Here is an 18,027-nt window from a genome sequence, read left to right as displayed (position 1 = left end):
ATATATATATATATATATATATATATATATATATATATATATATATATATATATACATCCAAGTCGGTAGGCGGCGATGGGTCGCCGAGCATGGAAACTATAAGATATATAGCGGATAGGGAATCACCTTAAGATTATGCATATCAAATCTCATCCAGTTCCATCTACTAATAAGTACTCGGTATCCATTTGAATGAAAAGTACTGAAAATGCGATTTGAAATCAGAAATCCCCAAATTTCGAAGGGGTGCTGTGGGTAAACAAAGATCCAAATCGAAAATCCGGCTCGATCGTTTGTGCACAATGTATTCCAGACGATTAGTGTGAATTTTCATGACCATGTGACCATAACCCTAGGAGGAGTAGCATTTGGCGCGAAGGCACCTCCAGCTCTCGCATATTATCGATTTTTGCACTAATTGACCTTTGAAACCTGACCTAAGCAAAATCGGTCAATATGTCCTGAGGCAAAGTTGTAGTACTCATTGAGTACCATGAACCTGCAAAGTTCCATTTGTATCAATGCACTCACCTGGTCGCTAGGGGGTCTTCAATTTTCGCCAATTTTTGCGCATACCAAAATTGTAGGGGGCGCTGCGGGTAAAGTATTCCATATATCACAAAAACCGGAATATATTTGATAGAACATCACCTGTAGATCATTCCTGCCAAATTTCATAACCCTATGTGGGATAATGGCTTTCGGAATTGATTTCGTGTGAACGGTACCGATTTTGAAGGTTTTTTTTGGTTGTTGCTGGGGAACGAAAGCGTCTTTAGCAACCATCACAATTTCCAAAGCACTACGTCATAAGATGTACCTACCACCCAAGTTTGGTCAAAATCCACCCACGTTCACCACCAATTATGCTGATGACAAACGAACAAACATCCAAACAAACAGACAGAATTACTGACAATAAGGGTCACCTATTTCGGCAACCCTATATATATATATATATATATATATATATATATATATATATATATATATATATATATATATATATATATATATATATATATATATATATATATATATATATATATACATATATATATATACAGAAATAAATATACGCACAGGAATCCCGTGGATGACGGCGGGTCTGAAGGAGTATGTCTCACAGTTAATTGTAAAATTGTAGAGGCTGCCACCATTATTATTTTATTTCATCACCACTATAATAGTATATTTTCTCCGCCATGTTTTATATGCAGAAGACTCAAGTTCAAAAATGTTAAGATTTATTGCCGCATCAGATGAAAAACCATAATGCCTCAACAATGTGAGGCTGGTTTCATGTCATTTGCGACTTAATTAATTCTCATTCTCTAGAAAATTCCGTTGGTCCCATGTCAATCGGCTGAACTTGAAAAATTAACATTACACAATCAGGTGATATCATAATTTAGAAACCGGGAAGTCGGAAGTCATTGTCTTCAATTGACTGTAGCATTATTTTTTCATTCTATTGCAAATGGCGTTGGCCCCATGTCAATCGGCTGAACTTGAAAAAGTAACGTTACGAAATCAGGTGATGACGTCATAATTCGGAAACCGGAAGTCGGAAGTACAATTCTTTTACATCGGGACACTCCCGGGTAAATGTTCTGTCAGCATGTGAAGTTTGGTGAGGATCATTCCAGTACTTTTCGCGTGCATAGGTCACAGAGAAACACACACACAGACAGACACTTTCAAATATATATATATATATATATATATATATATATATATATATATATATATATATATATATATATGTATGTACTCGCAGGGGTACCCGATGTTGCCCGGCAGCATGGGGTCCCTCCTCCCACTTCACCCCTTCCCCTTCCTCCTCCCACCCTAGTCTTTTCGGATTCCCACTCCACCACTTCCCGTGCCTCCTCCCACCCCACCCATTCCTCCTCCCACCTCACCTCTTCCTCTGCCTCCTCCAACCCCAGTCCCTCCAGACTTCCACCCCACCAAATCCTCCTCTTACCACAGTCCCCGCGGACTCCCACCCCACCCCTTCCTCCCTTCGTTTCCAAGTGCGGTTGCTTGTGTTCAGATTCAAGTTTCTTGTAGAGCGCTCGTCAAGTGGCCTAAGCACTCAAGCAAGCACTCCATTCAAAACCGTTCATCAGGAACAGCTGGCATGGCAAGCGCTACTGAACTACTTAGTAACTGAACACACCCCTGGACATCTCGACAGCATACAGTCCATATACAAAATTCTGACAAAAGGACAGTTTTTAACAAAAGATGTCAAATATTACTTATTAGTATTGTCATTGTAATGAAAACGTACCTTGTTCAGTTTTGAAACATACATAAACTCAAAGGTGATGATGAGTGTAGAAAAGTGTACATGGACATTTCCTCAAATACATCAAGCCAATTTTAATGTTTATTCATTTTACAAAATACAGTATGTGAATTACATGTCCATAAGTTTGTGTCGAAGCATTGAAAAGTTGGGTGAAAACCAAGTTTAAAAAAAAAAAAATGAAAGACCTCTAATTTCTTTCCTCTACATCATGAGAACAAACCTTCATTGGGCAGTATATGTTAGCCCTCTGCTGTGATCACTGCGAACGAAACATACATTACATCGTTTGAGTTGTCATCAAAATGTATGATTGTTTCTTCAAAACAGTATCTTCATTTATTGATAGAAGACACATTGTTCAGTCTTCAAATGTACATGAGGCCTTCAAACAATCTGAGCTACAAAGAGAGAAAATCATGGAGGCAATTTCTGGATGGCTGGAGGGTGTGGTCTGTAGAATGGACGGCACTTATGACCCACAGACACAAATTCAGCTTTATATATTCGAGTATGTGTGTTTTATATATATATATATATATATATATATATATATATATATATATATATATATATATATATATATATATATATATATATATATATATATATATATAATCGATATTGTTATTGTTCTGGATTTCAGAATCAGATCCAACTAATGCACAACACATCTAGGTCCCCAGACAGTTATTTCCAGAAATACATGTTCAGAATAGACCCATCCCCTTGTCTGGTGGAATTCTAACTCTTTGATGCATTGGAGAAGGGTATAGAATAGATTCCTTTTCTATCAGGATGCATTGGCTTGGGAATAGACGATTTATTGACTCTTTGGACTTACAGGACATTTGATTAAATGCAACACAAGCCTTTTCTGGACAGTTTATTTTGACAGGCAGACAGACATGGCTGTGGATCATTTACCTCACCCACCTCTCTTTCATCGACATCTGATATCCACCTTTCTCCATCGATGTTTGATGCCCCGCTCTGCAGCTCCATGGACGCTGGCTGGCCCTTGTCTGTGCCGGGCTGAACAGGGGGGTGATGGTTGCCATTGACGTTTTGTGAGCGCTTCATGTTTTCGCTCAGTAATTCCTGCAAATGGCCACTCTCTGGTACCCGTCCAATGCCCCCAACATGGCGTCGTAAGTCAGGACTGTGTTAATTGGGAGTTGCGTCTTGTTCGATGGTGGGGAAGGAATGATTGTGAGAATTGACAGTTGGAGGTCATGTGCAGCGATGCGCCAATAGGCAAGCTGGATTTGCCTGAAGTCTGCTTGAGACTCCGCCCACACTGGTTGCCTATAAACGGATGGGAGGACCGCTTTCCTCACAGTTGGTGATGGTTCCTGATAGATCCTGATGGTTCCTTACAGCTCATGACTGTTGCTTTCAGCTCCTGAACGTTGGTTACAGTTAGTGATAGCTCCTGACCGTTGGTTACAGTTGATGAGAGCTCCTGACCGTTGGTTACAGTTGATGAGAGCTCCTGACGGTTGCTGATAGTTCCCAACAGTTCCTGATTGTTGCTTACAGCTCCTTACAGCTGTCCGTTGGTTACAGCTCCTGTTAGCTCCTGACGGTGGGTGATGGTTCCTTACAGCTCCTTACCATTGGTGACAGTTAGTGACAGTTCCTGACAGCTGGTAATGGTTCCTTACAGCTCCTGCCGATTAGTTACAGCTCCCTACAGCTGCCTGTTGATTACAGATCCTGATAGCTCCTGACAGTGGTAAAAGCTTGGCTGCCTTACTATAGATCAAATCAAGATAAGATTGGTGCATCGCCGAGGGAGCGTTCCTTGCTCAGGAGGCCACGTGACCTCGAGTTAAATGGAATATTAGACGGTGTACATTGGAACTCATGGTTAACTAATTGGCGTTCATGGTTGTTAAGCAACCCACTGTACCACAAAGTTAATTGTGAGCGGTGGCCCCAGGTCCGGTTCTTCCGAGGAGAAACGATGATTAACCCCCTCGTAATACACTCGGTACCCATGGCCATAACAAACAAAAAGCTTTATATATTCGCTTAAGGCATATACTATTGCGCAGCTTCTTCGAGGGGCAGAGACATCAACACGCCCTCCGCCCAATGAAGGCAGGCCACCGAGGCAACCGACACACCCCCCCCGTCCAATGAGGGATGAGGTGACATCAGAGGCGGTCCCTCTGGCCCCCGCGCGCGAGGGGGAGGGAGAGCGTTCGGCACGTTCTGTTTGCGCTAGTGCTGGTCTGCTCTCGCCTGGCCGGTTGGTGATCCATTTGTCTGGTCTGGTTTTCTGGTCATCCTCGCAGCGCAAGGGTTCCTCTCGTCTTGTCCGCCTTCATGCTGGCTGGCATCTGTCGCATATCCCACGCCCCTGGTGCTTGGTGCTGCGTCAAAGTTGTGGTTTCAAGTCCCACTGAACAAGACCGACCAAACCATACGAGGCGGACAGGTGCACAACCGAACTCTGACCCCCCAGCTGACCTATCCTCCAGTGCTGGAGGGTCCAATAAAGACCCGACGGGGTCCATTTCTTTTGGGTGTGTGTGTCTGTGTGTGGTGTCAGTCTGTTAAGTAGAAATTGTTAAGTGCTTTTGCTCACTGTACATTGCCTGCATATTCGTGATAACTCTGCTCTGTGTCTCCCTCTCTACTGTAAATAAATTATTAGAAATGTTCCCAGCTCGTTTCCGTCCCTTCTTGTATTGGTCAAGCATGGTTCGTATCTGAGTTCGACTGGGTTTCATCCCCGGTAATCGGTACATCGCAGCCGGAACGTCCTGGGCAGGACCCGCTCGACTGCATCCGAGCCGGAGTTGGTAGGTGGAAGTTGATACTTTACCGTAGCTGATAGAGTGATCTGGTTCGGCCAGACATTCCGAGGGTGTGAATCCCCAGTAGCCAAGACTGCGTGTTTACTTTGGTATATTGGATCTGGACAATTAACCCTTTGCCACACGGTCACGATATTGGCGTTTCACGGTCGATTAATCGACCCGCCGGCTTCGGAGTTATCCGGAGCGACGGCTTATAATTCCGGGGAGTCTGGTGGGGGACGGCGTAAACTTCCCCACCTCGCGGTCGTTCTCGCCACTGACCCGCGGCCCACAACAATATATCAAATATATAAAGTTAGACATATCTAATATATAGTTGCGGGCCAGGGTCCGGTGGCAAGAATGACCGCGAGGTGGGGGAAGTTACGTCGTCTCCCATCAGACTCCCGGAATTGTAGGCCGTCGCTCACAGATAATTCCGTGATGTGGCGGGTCGCTTAACCGACCGTGGACGCCAATACCTCCACCGCGTAGCGTAGTGTCTTTTTGTCGAGAATCAATTTATCTAATTAAACACGTGGTTTCGACTACCTGGGAACCATGCCCTCAGTATGCCTTGCTCGAACCGGATCACTCTACCAACGACATTTCCGTTTCGGATGCAGCTGAGCAGAGCTGCCAAGAACGTACTGGCAAGAATGAACAGATTATCGGGGATAAAGACGCGGCTAAACTCAGATCCGAACCATGCTGCACCAATGAAGGAAAAGACCAAAACGAACTGGGAACATTTCTACAATAATTTATTTACGATCAACTTACAAAGGAGACACCGAGCAGACTTACGTGGGAATAAAACAGGCAAGATTTACAATGATCAAATAAAAACATTTATGCAATTCTACTTGAAGACGGCGCCACACACTCAGACGAAAATAAACCCAGATGTATGGCAAAGGACCCCATGCAGCCAGATAGGGAGTTGAGGTGAGCTGAGGTCGCAGTTCTTTCAGGTATCCGAACGTTGGAGGGAAGGGATGCTCCGTGGTGCGGCACCTGTCAATGGTCGTGCGGCTCGGTCCACGGCCGCATGTGTGGAGACCGTGTCTGCGAAGGAGCCTGGGTCGAGTCGAGCGGAGTCCGAGGCGGGGATCAGGGCTGCAGACAGGACCCAACGAGAGACCCGGTCAAGGTCGGGTCGAGGTCTTCCCAGCTCTCTCACACTCAAAATGAACAACCCCCCAAGAGTGCAACCACTCTACGACCTTCCTCCTTTCTTTCGCTACCAGCCGACGAACTGTCTCACTCCAATGCTTTACGCTCCTAGGGTTGCTTCGTAATTTATAGATCTCCCTCAGCGGGGAGGGGCCTTGGTGAAGCTGATGTCACTGTCCGCCCTGATTGGACGGGACTTCCATGGGTCCGCCCTTTCTGGGTGGAGTTTCGGCCATGCCGGGAAGCCCACCCACTCCACGCGTGTCTGGATTCGCCAAAAAGGTACTGCACAAAGATTTTGCCTCGGAAGGTGAGAGGAAGGTACTGTGGTATGAAATAAAAGGGGAGAAATGACTTAAACCTAAGTAAAAGCCATCGCAATGCACCCCCTTTCACTGTCCCACGACACACAAGGAGGGGTTCTATCTGCACATATACTTCATGGAATAACTGACTTGGGACACCTGTATGTTGTATGCATACGGTTCCGAGAACCGTAACAATATAACAATATAAAGCGAATATATATATATATATATATATATATATATATATATATATATATATATATATATATATATATATATATATATATATATATATATATATATATATATATATATATATATATATACACATATATATTATAAAGCTGAATTTGTGTCTGTGGGTCTGTCTGTCTGACTGTGGGTCAGAAGTGCCACCCATTCTTCAGGCCACACCCTCCAGCCTTCCAGAAATCGCCGCCATCGTTTTCTCTCAATGTAGCTCAGATTGTTTGAAGGCCTCATTTACATTTGAAGACTGAACAGCGCATCTTCTATCATTGAATGAAGATACCGTTTTGAGGAAACAATGGTACCTTTTGATCAGAACTCAAATGATGTAATGTTTGTTTCATTCACAGCCCAATGAAGGTTCGTTCTCATGATGTAACGGCAAGAAAATAGAGGCCTTTCATTAAAAAAAAAAACTTTTGGTTTTCGCCTGACTTTTCAAAGCTTAAAAACAAACTGATGGACATGTAATTCACATATTGTATAATGTGAAGTAACTAAACATGAAAATAGGCTTTATATTGAAATGCCACATGAAAAATTAATGAGGCAGAAGGAAATGCGAGAGAAGGGGAGAGAAGAGGAAGAGGAGGTAAGAGCGGCTTTCTGAGTTGTTGATTGACGTTTCTTGCAGTCACTTCGGTGCTGGGTGTGTTGCGTAAGTGAGTGCCACTTGAGGTGTTTGCAGAACTTAAACAAATCGTTGTTGATTCAATTTCTGGACTCTTCTGGACCAGGTACGGTTGTAATATATTAGATGAAATCACATGTACACTTTTGTGCACTCAACATCACCTCTGAGTTCATGTATGTTTTAAAACTGAACAATGTACATTTTCATTGCAATGAAAATACTAATGAGTAATATTTGACATCTTTAAAAAAGCTGTCCTTTTGTCAGCATTTTGTATGTACTGTATGCTGTCGAAATGTCCAGGGGTGTGTTCAGTTACCAAGTAGCTCGGTAGCACTTGCCTCGCCAGCTGTTCCTTATGAACGGTTTTTAATGGAGTGCTTGCTTGAGTGCTTAAGCTACTTGACGAGTTATCCACAAGAAACGTGAAACTAAACACAACCAATATTACACTTAATAACTAACGGAGGGAGGGGAAGGGGTGGGGTGGGAGTCCGCAGGGACTGTGGTAGGAGGAGGAATGGGTGGGGTAGGAGGAGGCACGGGAAGGAGTGGGGTGAGAATCTGGAGGGATGAGGGTTGGAGAAGGAAGGGAAAGGATGTGGTGAAAGAAGGGACCTAGAATTGTCCAGCAATGCAGGGTAGCCCTTTCAGTATATATATATATATATATATATATATATATATATATATATATATAGTTGTATGTGTTGAATGTTGAAGGTGAACATTCCAATACCTGCAAGTCATAGTAGTACGCTGTGATTTCTCGATTGGTGTGGTTGTACACATGTGTGAGGCGTGTCGGCCGTGACATGTCCGCATAGAAGAACTGAAGAAACCCGCCTCGTTGATCTTTCCTCCAGGCCCGTCGACCAAATGCATCATATCCATAGGTGATACTCCATGCTTCGGTGGAACCACCCCCTCCCCAGGACTGCACCAGCAAACCTCGAGAATCGTACTCAAATCTATCATTTCCTCGACCATGCAGGAAGCCGTCAGCATCCAGATCATAGGTGAGATCACCAAGACGCGTCAGACGATCACCGGGAGCATACCGCAGTGGGACAAGGTGTGATGAAGCTCCGGGGCTCAATAGATGTAGATTACCATTGAGGTCGTAACTGTAGCGCCATGCGGGGCGGCCATCCACTGCGACAGCCTGCAGCTGTCCATCGGGGTCATACTCATATTCTAGTGCTGTGCCATTGGCGACTGGACCCACCCGCAGGTGACGCTGGGCAACACGTCCAGCAGGGTCGTAACGAACAGTCAGCCAAAAGAGGAGTGAGCGGGATATTTCATACTGCACCTGCAATCAAAATGAATCATACCATGATATAATATGATACACAGTAAAAAGGGTTCATCTTCCTTAGCAGCAAACTTTTTTTTATTAATAATAAAATCCAAATGGAAGTTGTAAATTACATTTATGTGTTTCTTATAAAAAAAAAAGTTTTATTCCATTCCAAGGCTTGTAACATACTTGAATTCTCACAAAAGCATTCCCTGGTAAATTATATCTCCCCACTGCAGTAGTGCAGAAATGTTTCAGGGTCCTCCCAGCTGTGCCATTTGATGAACGATTTAGATATTGCGGAAATTAGTGTTCAGTTATCACACCAAAGGGAATTGAGCAGAAATACATGATCCGTGATACATAATCAGAAGGACTAGCCAAAACCCCGTCACAGACGGATTCCGTTCCATGAGCCAAATATGACAACCAGTGGCGTCTCTTGTAAGAGCCGGATCCCAGTCGATGTACTCCATGGCCTTATCTAATGAGGCCTACAAAACGTCCTTGTACACGACATTTTTGGTGTACACTACTCTTTGTGAAGAAGTCCCCTGATTTGTGTGCCACTATGTGCGATGCACTCTTACAGGTACGAAGTTTCTTTCACTCCAGGTCACAGTACCGAGAAAAACGTGACGTGACCGCTAGGAGGAGCACAAAATTGGTCCTTCAGTATTAATATATAGATTATAACAAAATACCAAAGTGTCACACGAAACACCAACAAAAGGGTTTTGTACCCAACAACTCAGGTCTCTGGAATAACTTTCTATCACAAGTGGCCTCCACTTTCCAAATATCAAGATTTTTTTGGATCAATGCAACTGGTCATTGTTTGAGCCTGTTTGCATCATCTTTGTCCGTTTTTCTTTATCTTATCTGTCTTGCTTGAAAAAGAAAAGAAGAAACAGCAAAGCATATTATAAACTGCATTTCTACCTTCCCCCTACACCGTGCTCGTTAGTTATCGAGTTATCGAGTTCAGTTAAGTCGTGTCCAATTTCTGGTGACATTCATGATCAGATTTCTCCAAACATCCCTGTCCTGCATTGCTTCCCAAAGCTCTGGAAGAGACGGCTTGGGTACAAACTTTATTACATCCATCCAGTACATACAAGGTCTGCCTCTGTCTCTTCTGTACATACAAGTATGATCGTTTTTGTTTTCACATCAGTGCTTCCAACATACATGGTGTTAGGGTTTGGAGTTAGGGGTTAAGGTGGAATTCATTAAATTACTGATTTATTTGTTGTTCTTGGAGTCCATGCAATTTTTACCATTCATCTTCAACACCAATTCATAAACTGTCAATCATCTTCCTTTCTTTCTTTTTCAGTCCTTGACTCACAGCTATACATTGAAACTGTAAATACCGGAGAATACAAATAGTATTCACCAGCCTCTTCTTGGTTTGTTTTGTCACATCTTTGTCTTTCCAGATCATTTTCAATCCTGACATTGCTGTTCTAACCAACGGCAACTGTCGAAAAATTTCTCCTCCACATTCTCCACTCACTTCAATCTTAGAACCCAGGAAGATGAAACTTTCCATTATTTACACCTGATCATCTCCCAATGTGAACACGTCGATCTTCTCAGTTCACAACCTTTTAGTCGTTTTTTTTAGGTTTAAATAAAGACCAGGTTTTTCACTTTCTTTCTTCACTCTCTGCAGCAGTTTCATCAAGTCCTCTATATTTTCTACCAACACCTTAAGTTGTTGATACGTTTTCCTCCAATCCTGCCTCCAGCCACTATGTCATTATTCTTTGATTTCTTCATCATGTACTCATTATACGGATTGAATAAGTAAGGGAAGAGAATGTACCCCTGTCTGACCCCTTTTGCAATTCCAAACCATTCCGTCTCTTCATATTCCGTTGTTACTGTAGCTTTGCATTTCACGTGCAGGCTTATCGGACATATCAGGTGCTTCGGCATCCCCATTTATCTACCATATAAAACAAAATGTGTGTTTGTGTAATTGTTTGTGCATTTGTTTGTGTGATGTTTGTTCCCCTTCAAAAAGGATGATTTAAGAAGGGGTTTAAAGGCCAATCTTCTAACACGACTGTGTGTTCACTGCGGCGTATTATTTCAGGGGGAAAAAACTCGAAAAATATTTTCCATTAAAGAGTAATTACGTTTCTTCTTTTGGAGACGTAGACGGTGATTTGTAACCGAGCCTCAATGGCGGTGTACAGAAGCGTTTAAAAACACATAATAAATACAAGGCGCAGGGAGGTGAAATTCGCTGCACGTGATGTGTAACGTGCGCATAGTAAAACGAGTGTTCATTTACATACGTGCGACGTCTAATAAATAAAGATATTAGCACACCTGACGCTAGGCCAAGGCTTCAGGCATTGGCACGCTCACAAAGCTGTACCCTCAAAATGGAACATTCCAGAAGATAAAGAAAATAGGGTAACATTTGTACGTGTCGTGTTCTAAAATGACGCTTTTTCTTGCTTACGCTTACAAAACATCATAATCTTCCAGTCTCTGAATATTTCAAATAAAATAATTCCAACCCGTCATTTTTGACGGGCTTTTGCACAAGCCTCAACATAATCCACATCAATTCATGATCAACACAATTTGTGCTGGTAAATTGTATTCTGAACTGCATTTCTACCTTCCCCCTACTGTTCATGAAGTGTATTCTAAATGCATTTCTAACTCCCCCTGAAGTGCCAGTAAAGTAAATTCGAAATGTCATTTCTCATTGTCAGGTCAGGAATGTAAACATCCAGATACTACTGGTAACATGATGTATCTGGTACTGCCTGGTCATGGTCGGGCCGTCGGTGTCGAACCCAGTAACCCACAAGAGTCAGCATCTTCTGCCTCAGAGAGGAGGGTGGCTTGACGCCCAGTAGGTCTAAAAACAAAACGTACTACCTAAGGGCAGCTTCCGCGATGGGAGAACTGGCCAACTAGCAAACCCCAACCTTCTTAGCCTGGAGGTAATCATCAAGTCAGGTCAGATGAGATCAGATATGTCCTGCTGTTATATAGCAGTAGACAGTAAAGTTAGATGGCATTTATTAATCTAACAACCTTAAATGTGCCAACAGCTTTAGTATGAGGGGCACTTAAAGGCAGATACTTGCCTAATCCCTGGAAGAGGAAATGCAATGAAAATAGCTTCAGTCGTGGCAGGGCAGATTGGGCGCTATAGCTTTGGCTGGCAACCGCTATAGGATTGGAGACCCGAAAGGCAGGCAGATGCAATATCTCCTCTGCACTGGCATCTCCTGCAGCTTAGCTGGTTCCAAACGCATTGACTCTGTCTTTCCTTTAGCTCAAACCAGCGAAGCCAAGAGGGGGACTCTGACATATGGGCAACGTAGTGTCTCCTTATAATTAAGGCCAAGGCAAAAGCAGCTGAAGCAAATCGAGAGAACACTCCATCCTTGCTAGATACATGGACACAACACGGAGAGTGGCAGTTCAGGCTTATAAGCTGACACTCAATTGGTGTAAAATAGGGTGCAACAGGGCACTTTCAATGGTGGGAGGAATCATTGCATTCCATTGGTCAGCTACCTCCTTCCATACATCCAGGCAGCCCCTTGTCAACAAGGTGCTGACCGACCATGTCTGTCTGCCTCATCGGGTATGTGCGGCTGGACCAAGGGTAGAAAAGCAGATCCTATACCAGACATAAACAAGAAATCAAAAATCTTCTGGCTTAGATGCTGGTATGTTAGCACCATGTTTCCTGAATTGACAGATGATGGTGACTTGCAAAAGACAAGCAGCTTATGTGAATCTGACACCATGCAGACAGTTTTCTTTGGCACTCTTACTTTGCCAAGAAAAGGTATAGTTGGACTCACAGCAAAAAACATTATCTCCCAGTCTAGTTTCCTGGACCACAGTGACGTCAATGTTGAGTTTATCCAGTTCTCGGTCAATCATAATTGTCTTGGTGACACCCAATATCTGGACACTGGCACCAATTGGACCTCATCATAACATGGAGAAAATATCTACTCTCCGTTCAGAAGACCCACACTTACGATCATGCTGATTGTGACAATGACCACTCCTTGATTATTAGCAAAATGAAGATCACGCCCAAGAAATTGCACAGCACAAAGCACCAGAGCAAGTCTAGAATCAACATCACCAACACATATAATCAAATGACTTGTCAAGAGTTTGTGAATACTTTTGAACTTGCTTGGAAAATCACCAGTTAAGACAGAGGAAACGTGGGAAGAGTTAAAAACAGTCATCCATGAGACAGCAAGGGCTGTTTTCAGGGTGAACAGATCATCAAACAAAGACTGGTTTGAAGCAAATGCTGAAGAGCTACTACACCTCAATGAAAAGAAGAAAGCAGCATGTTTAGAATTCAACAACGATCCAACAGGGAGCACCAAAGCAGAACTCTTCCATGCAAGGAGCGAAGTACAGAAAACAACCCAACGCTGTGCAAACCAATTCTGGATCAAATGATGTGATGAGATACAGACAGCTCAGACACAGAAAATCTAACAGTCATGTACGATGGACAACTGTCAATAGTTCCCCTCAAACGCACCAGTGGTGAGATAGTCATATATGAGAATGGCACTAAGTAAAACGCAAACCTCTGGCAGGCTGAACAGTTTACATTTTGTAGCCCACTGAGAGGCTGGATCTGCATCCTTAACCAAAATCGAATCGGCTTGTTCTTGTTACCTAACTAACTTATACACCAAGTTGTGTCCTCAACCGTAATAACGATTTGAGATATCGTGCTTGTATCATTTTTGTCAGGATCTCTCAATGTTAAAGAATGACTTTAAAATGAAAAAAAAAATTCTCGGATCCGGATCTTCACCAAAATCAAACCAATTAATCCTTGTCACACACCCACACTGTCCATCAAGTTTCGTCTGAATCCATCCATAACCTGTTGAGATATCTTGCTCACCGACAAACGGACAGACAGGGACAGGGTGAAAAAAATAACCTCCATCCACCTTCGGTGGTGTAAGTAACCAGCAGATGACTCGTTGGGTTGAACATTACTCTGAGCCATACTCAAAAGAAAGGAACGTCACCAGTTAGGCAACAGATCAGATGCCATCCCCAACAATCATGACAGAGTTAGATGAGGAACCAACTGTTGAAGAACTGAGCAAGGCCATTGACTCTGTCTCAAGGAAAACGACAGTATCCCAGCTGTAATACCAAAGTGCAGGAAATAAAGTCTCCTTCCACTTCTTCACCTATGATGTTGGAGAGAAGGAGAGGTACCACAAAACATGCGGGAAGCCAACAACATAACATTGTAGAAGAACAAAGGTGATAAGGGCGACTGCAACAACAACAACAACAGAGGCATCTCTCTTCTAAGTATCACAGGAAAGGTGTTCACAAGAGTTATTTTGATGCACCTACAACAACTGGCAAGTCGTGTCTATCCAGAATCACAATGCACGTTCAGTGCAGGAAGATCAACCATGGACATGATATTCTCATTCCGTCAACTTCAGGAAAAGTTAAGAAAATAGAACAGACTGCTCTTCGTGGCCGTCGTGGATCGAACAAAAAGGTTTGAGACAGTGAGAAGAGCAGGATTGTTCACAGTGCTCGAGTCGATTGGATGCCCACAAACCTTATTGAGCCTGATGCAATCCTTACATAATAAGATGAAAGCAACAATCTAGTTTGACGGATTGACTTCAGACTAGTTTGAGACGAAGAGCGGGGTGAAACAAGGATGCGTCCTTGCTCCTACACTATTTGGCATCTTCTTCTCACGACTCTTGAGTTGTGCATTTTGAGGCATGGAAGATGGAGTGTACTTGCACACAAGATCAGATGGAAAGTTTTATAATCTGTCACGACTCAAGACGAAGACCAAAGTTAGACAGGTGATCATCAGGGAGTTTATATTTGCTGACAATCCTGCCCTTGTGGACCACGCTGAAGTACTCAAATAACTTATGGGTTGCCTTTCAAGACTTTACAAGGTATATTTGCTCTCGCTATCATCATTAAGAAGACAGTGGTAGTGGGACAGGGAATAAAAATCAACAAACCTTCAATCTTTCTGGATGGAAGTCCTCTTGAGACGGTCAAGAAATTCACCTAATTAGTAACAGCGACCAGCAATCTCTCGCAAGAAGAAGAGCTAAGCGTATGCATAGGCAAGGCTGCAAATACTTTCAGTTTCAGGAGACTCTGTTCTGTTCTTGCATGTGGTAACTTAGCTGCTAGGTAGCTATCATTTCTTGGAACGACGGCTGTGCCACTGATGCTGTGCCCCTCTACCAGTACACTAGTACTCATTTCACCAACATCAGAAGGATGACAGGCAGAGTCAACCCCACTTGGTGTCAATTCAGCAGCCAACGGGGCTTGAACTCAGTACCCTCAGATCCTCAGCCAGCCGCCCTAATCACTAAGCCAACACCAGGCAGTTTCAGCAGACTGGCCGCTCAACATGAAACAATCAAATGCTCACCACAAAGAGAAAAATGCCAGTGTAAAAGGCCTTTGCACTGAGCATCCGTTTGTATGAAAGTGAACCATGTCCTCATACTCTCATCAAGAAAGGAGATGAAACGCTTCCACCTCTGCTGTTTACACCACATCCTTGCATTAAGTGGCAAGACAAAGCTACAAACACAGATCCTTGAGAAGGCAAACATACCAAGCATGACAGCCAGACTGAAGCAGAGATGATTACAATAGCTGGGGCACCTCAGCAGAATGGAAGATGGACACACACCAAAGGACATGCTCTGTGGGAGATTATCAGAAGAAACAAGAAATGTTGGAAGCTCCAAAGACTCATGGAAGTGTGACATGAAGGCATTATTTCAGTCGGAGTGTCAATTACCATGTCGCAGCTGGCCTGTGCATACACAGTGTAACCTGAACATGCTCTAAAAGCCATCTTGGACATATTTAAATACTAAAACCTCATGGCTTCAGGGGGATCTGCCCCATGACTCGCACAAGAGGCACAACCCCTTCACACTGAAATGGGGCCGATGGCGGCTCCCTTCATCCTTGCCCGAGTATCCCTCATTTTTTTCACGAGCAGGTCACCCTGATACAGACATCAACAGTGCCTATCGAAAAGAGCCATCCATTGTGCATCGATACCCTGGCCAGTATGGCGAAGTATGAGAAAAAAAAAAACTAAATAGGTTACAGCACCACTTCATACTTCTCCTTTCGTATCCTGCACAAGGTTGCAGAGTAGCATCACTGGCTGAGTCTGCGGTTGTGCCGCTGATACAATGCCCTCTATAGGTTAGGGTGGGAATTTGTAATTTGTTCAGGGTTCCCGCAAAATCTCGCCTTCTCTTCGCAAAGGACACTGTGGGATCTTTAATGTTCACCAACCACTGTCAGCAGACGGGATGCCAGTTTAACATCCATCGAAGGGACGGCACACATATTGATGAATCGCCCAGTCTGTGAAACAACGGAATGACAGTCGATAGCTGGGACGAGATTCTAACCCAGGCAAGAGAGCTTAGAGGAGAGTGTGTGTACCTCTCGGGCCTAGGCCATCCTGCCAGCCCATCACTTCACAAATTGGGAAAAGAAGGTGATGGGAAGACGGAGGCAATAAATCTTATTTCAAAGTTTGAGGATGTGTTGCAAAAAATAGCAAAATAAGTTTATACTTTGGTATTGTTCAAACATAGTATGAAGGCCAGATAGGAGGGAGCATTCAGAATAAGAACTCTCAAAAGGTTCGTAACGAGCCAGCTGGACTTTAATCAACAATCCATGAGTTCATAATTATTCTGAATCTCGCTGAGTTTCCAGAAGCTTCTAATCAAAGTCCTTAACATTGCTTCAGAATGAAGAACAAGTCTTGCCGGTGAATGCCAGTGCCAATCTGCGTCGGTGGGCAGTTACAACGATGGATGAAATCAAAAGAACGTTGATTGAAGTATGCTAACCATCACCGGAAGCGAGGACAAGTTGTCGTTTCGGGGATTAACCCTTCACCGAGCAAAAGTGGGATGGCAGGTTTAGAAATGAAGGGTTAGCCCCAGAAACGTTGGCTTCTCCATGGCAGGTGGCATGACCTCGATCAAGGTGCTGTTCATCCATTATTTAACATTTCTTCCTTGAGCTGGACTTCAATGCACAGCCTCTTTGATGTCAGTGCTTACTCCTCGAGCTGTGTTCACACAGCATAATCCGTGTTCACGAATCCATTCTAATTCCCAATAATTTTGATCTGCAGTAACATTATGACATTCAGAAGAAATTACTTGATAAGGGTTAAAAGGGTTGTTAGTATATTGAGGTGTGATGATGCATTACGTGTTCACTGTTGTTTGTGAGAATTGCATTAGCCAGTGCCTTTAGATTGTGAGCCATGGCTTTAATCGTGATCCACATCAGACTGCGGGCCGTGCCCTCAAAGTGTACACAGATGTGAGATGCAGTGCTGTAGGTAGTTACTGACTAAGTGTTAAACTGTACCCATTACAAGAGTAATATACACTAGTCTGCCTGCCTTGAACTTTCAAATAAATAAACTGTTTTATGTCTTAATGCATCCCCCTGTCCAAATGCATCCCCATGTCTTGATACATCTTGAATATTCTGCTCCAATAGAAGCTTTAGGGCCGACTGCAAAAGCAGGAGGCATGTGGTTTATATACGTCGACTGAGCAAAATGCATGATCAGGGTCATACATAAACACAAGTGTCCTGGTCCTAAGGCCAAGATGGACGTCCGAGCAAGCTAAGCTCACCGTTTCTGCTTTCTGGCATTGTCAGTGGGACAAAAATGGTTAATAAGGAAGTTATGAAAATAAGACCTTTAACCTGAAAGACCCTCCACCTGAAAGAGATCACAAATGGACCGGTGGTATTGCAGGGGGTTGAGACTCTGCAGGGAGCACAAGATGTTGGTGCGATGATGGTACGTGTACTTGATCCACAACCTTCATTGTAGATGTTTTCCTTTCTCTAACTTTGAAGCTTTTTAATACCTCCTACTCATGTTTACCAATACGGCATCACCAGCATCCTTCAATGGTAATTCAGAAGCTGCAATTTGAACCGCAGTGCTTCAGACCACAGAAAGACTTGCTAACAAAGACAAATGGTTGAATCAAGGAAAATGTGAAGCTGAAGCGGATAATTGAAAATCAGAAATGGTGCGTTAAGATTAAAAGTGAAGCGAATCATTTTGCCAGGTTCCTGCTGCATTCGGCCAGAACAGGGCATGCGAATTTCGATC

At 43.4% G+C, this 18,027-nt stretch overlaps 1 protein-coding gene across 6 annotated transcripts in view; it reads right to left on the bottom strand.

The window, feature by feature from the left end:
• Positions 1-18,027, bottom strand: part of LOC147010863 (teneurin-3-like) — a 417,211-nt gene that overhangs the window by 26,484 nt on the left and 372,700 nt on the right. For all 6 annotated transcript variants that reach the window (XM_085858959.1, XM_085858958.1, XM_085858960.1 and 3 more), the window contains one exon: positions 8,235-8,810. In XM_085858959.1, the coding sequence (XP_085715085.1) occupies positions 8,235-8,810 (576 nt within the window). The remainder of the gene's footprint in view (positions 1-8,234; positions 8,811-18,027) is intronic.

Source organism: Eptatretus burgeri, chromosome 16, assembly GCF_056783735.1.
Source record: "Eptatretus burgeri isolate ZD-2024b chromosome 16, Ebu_testis_v1, whole genome shotgun sequence".
Classification (NCBI taxonomy): Eukaryota; Metazoa; Chordata; class Myxini; order Myxiniformes; family Myxinidae; genus Eptatretus; species Eptatretus burgeri.
This window is presented reverse-complemented; position numbering and strand designations above follow the sequence as displayed.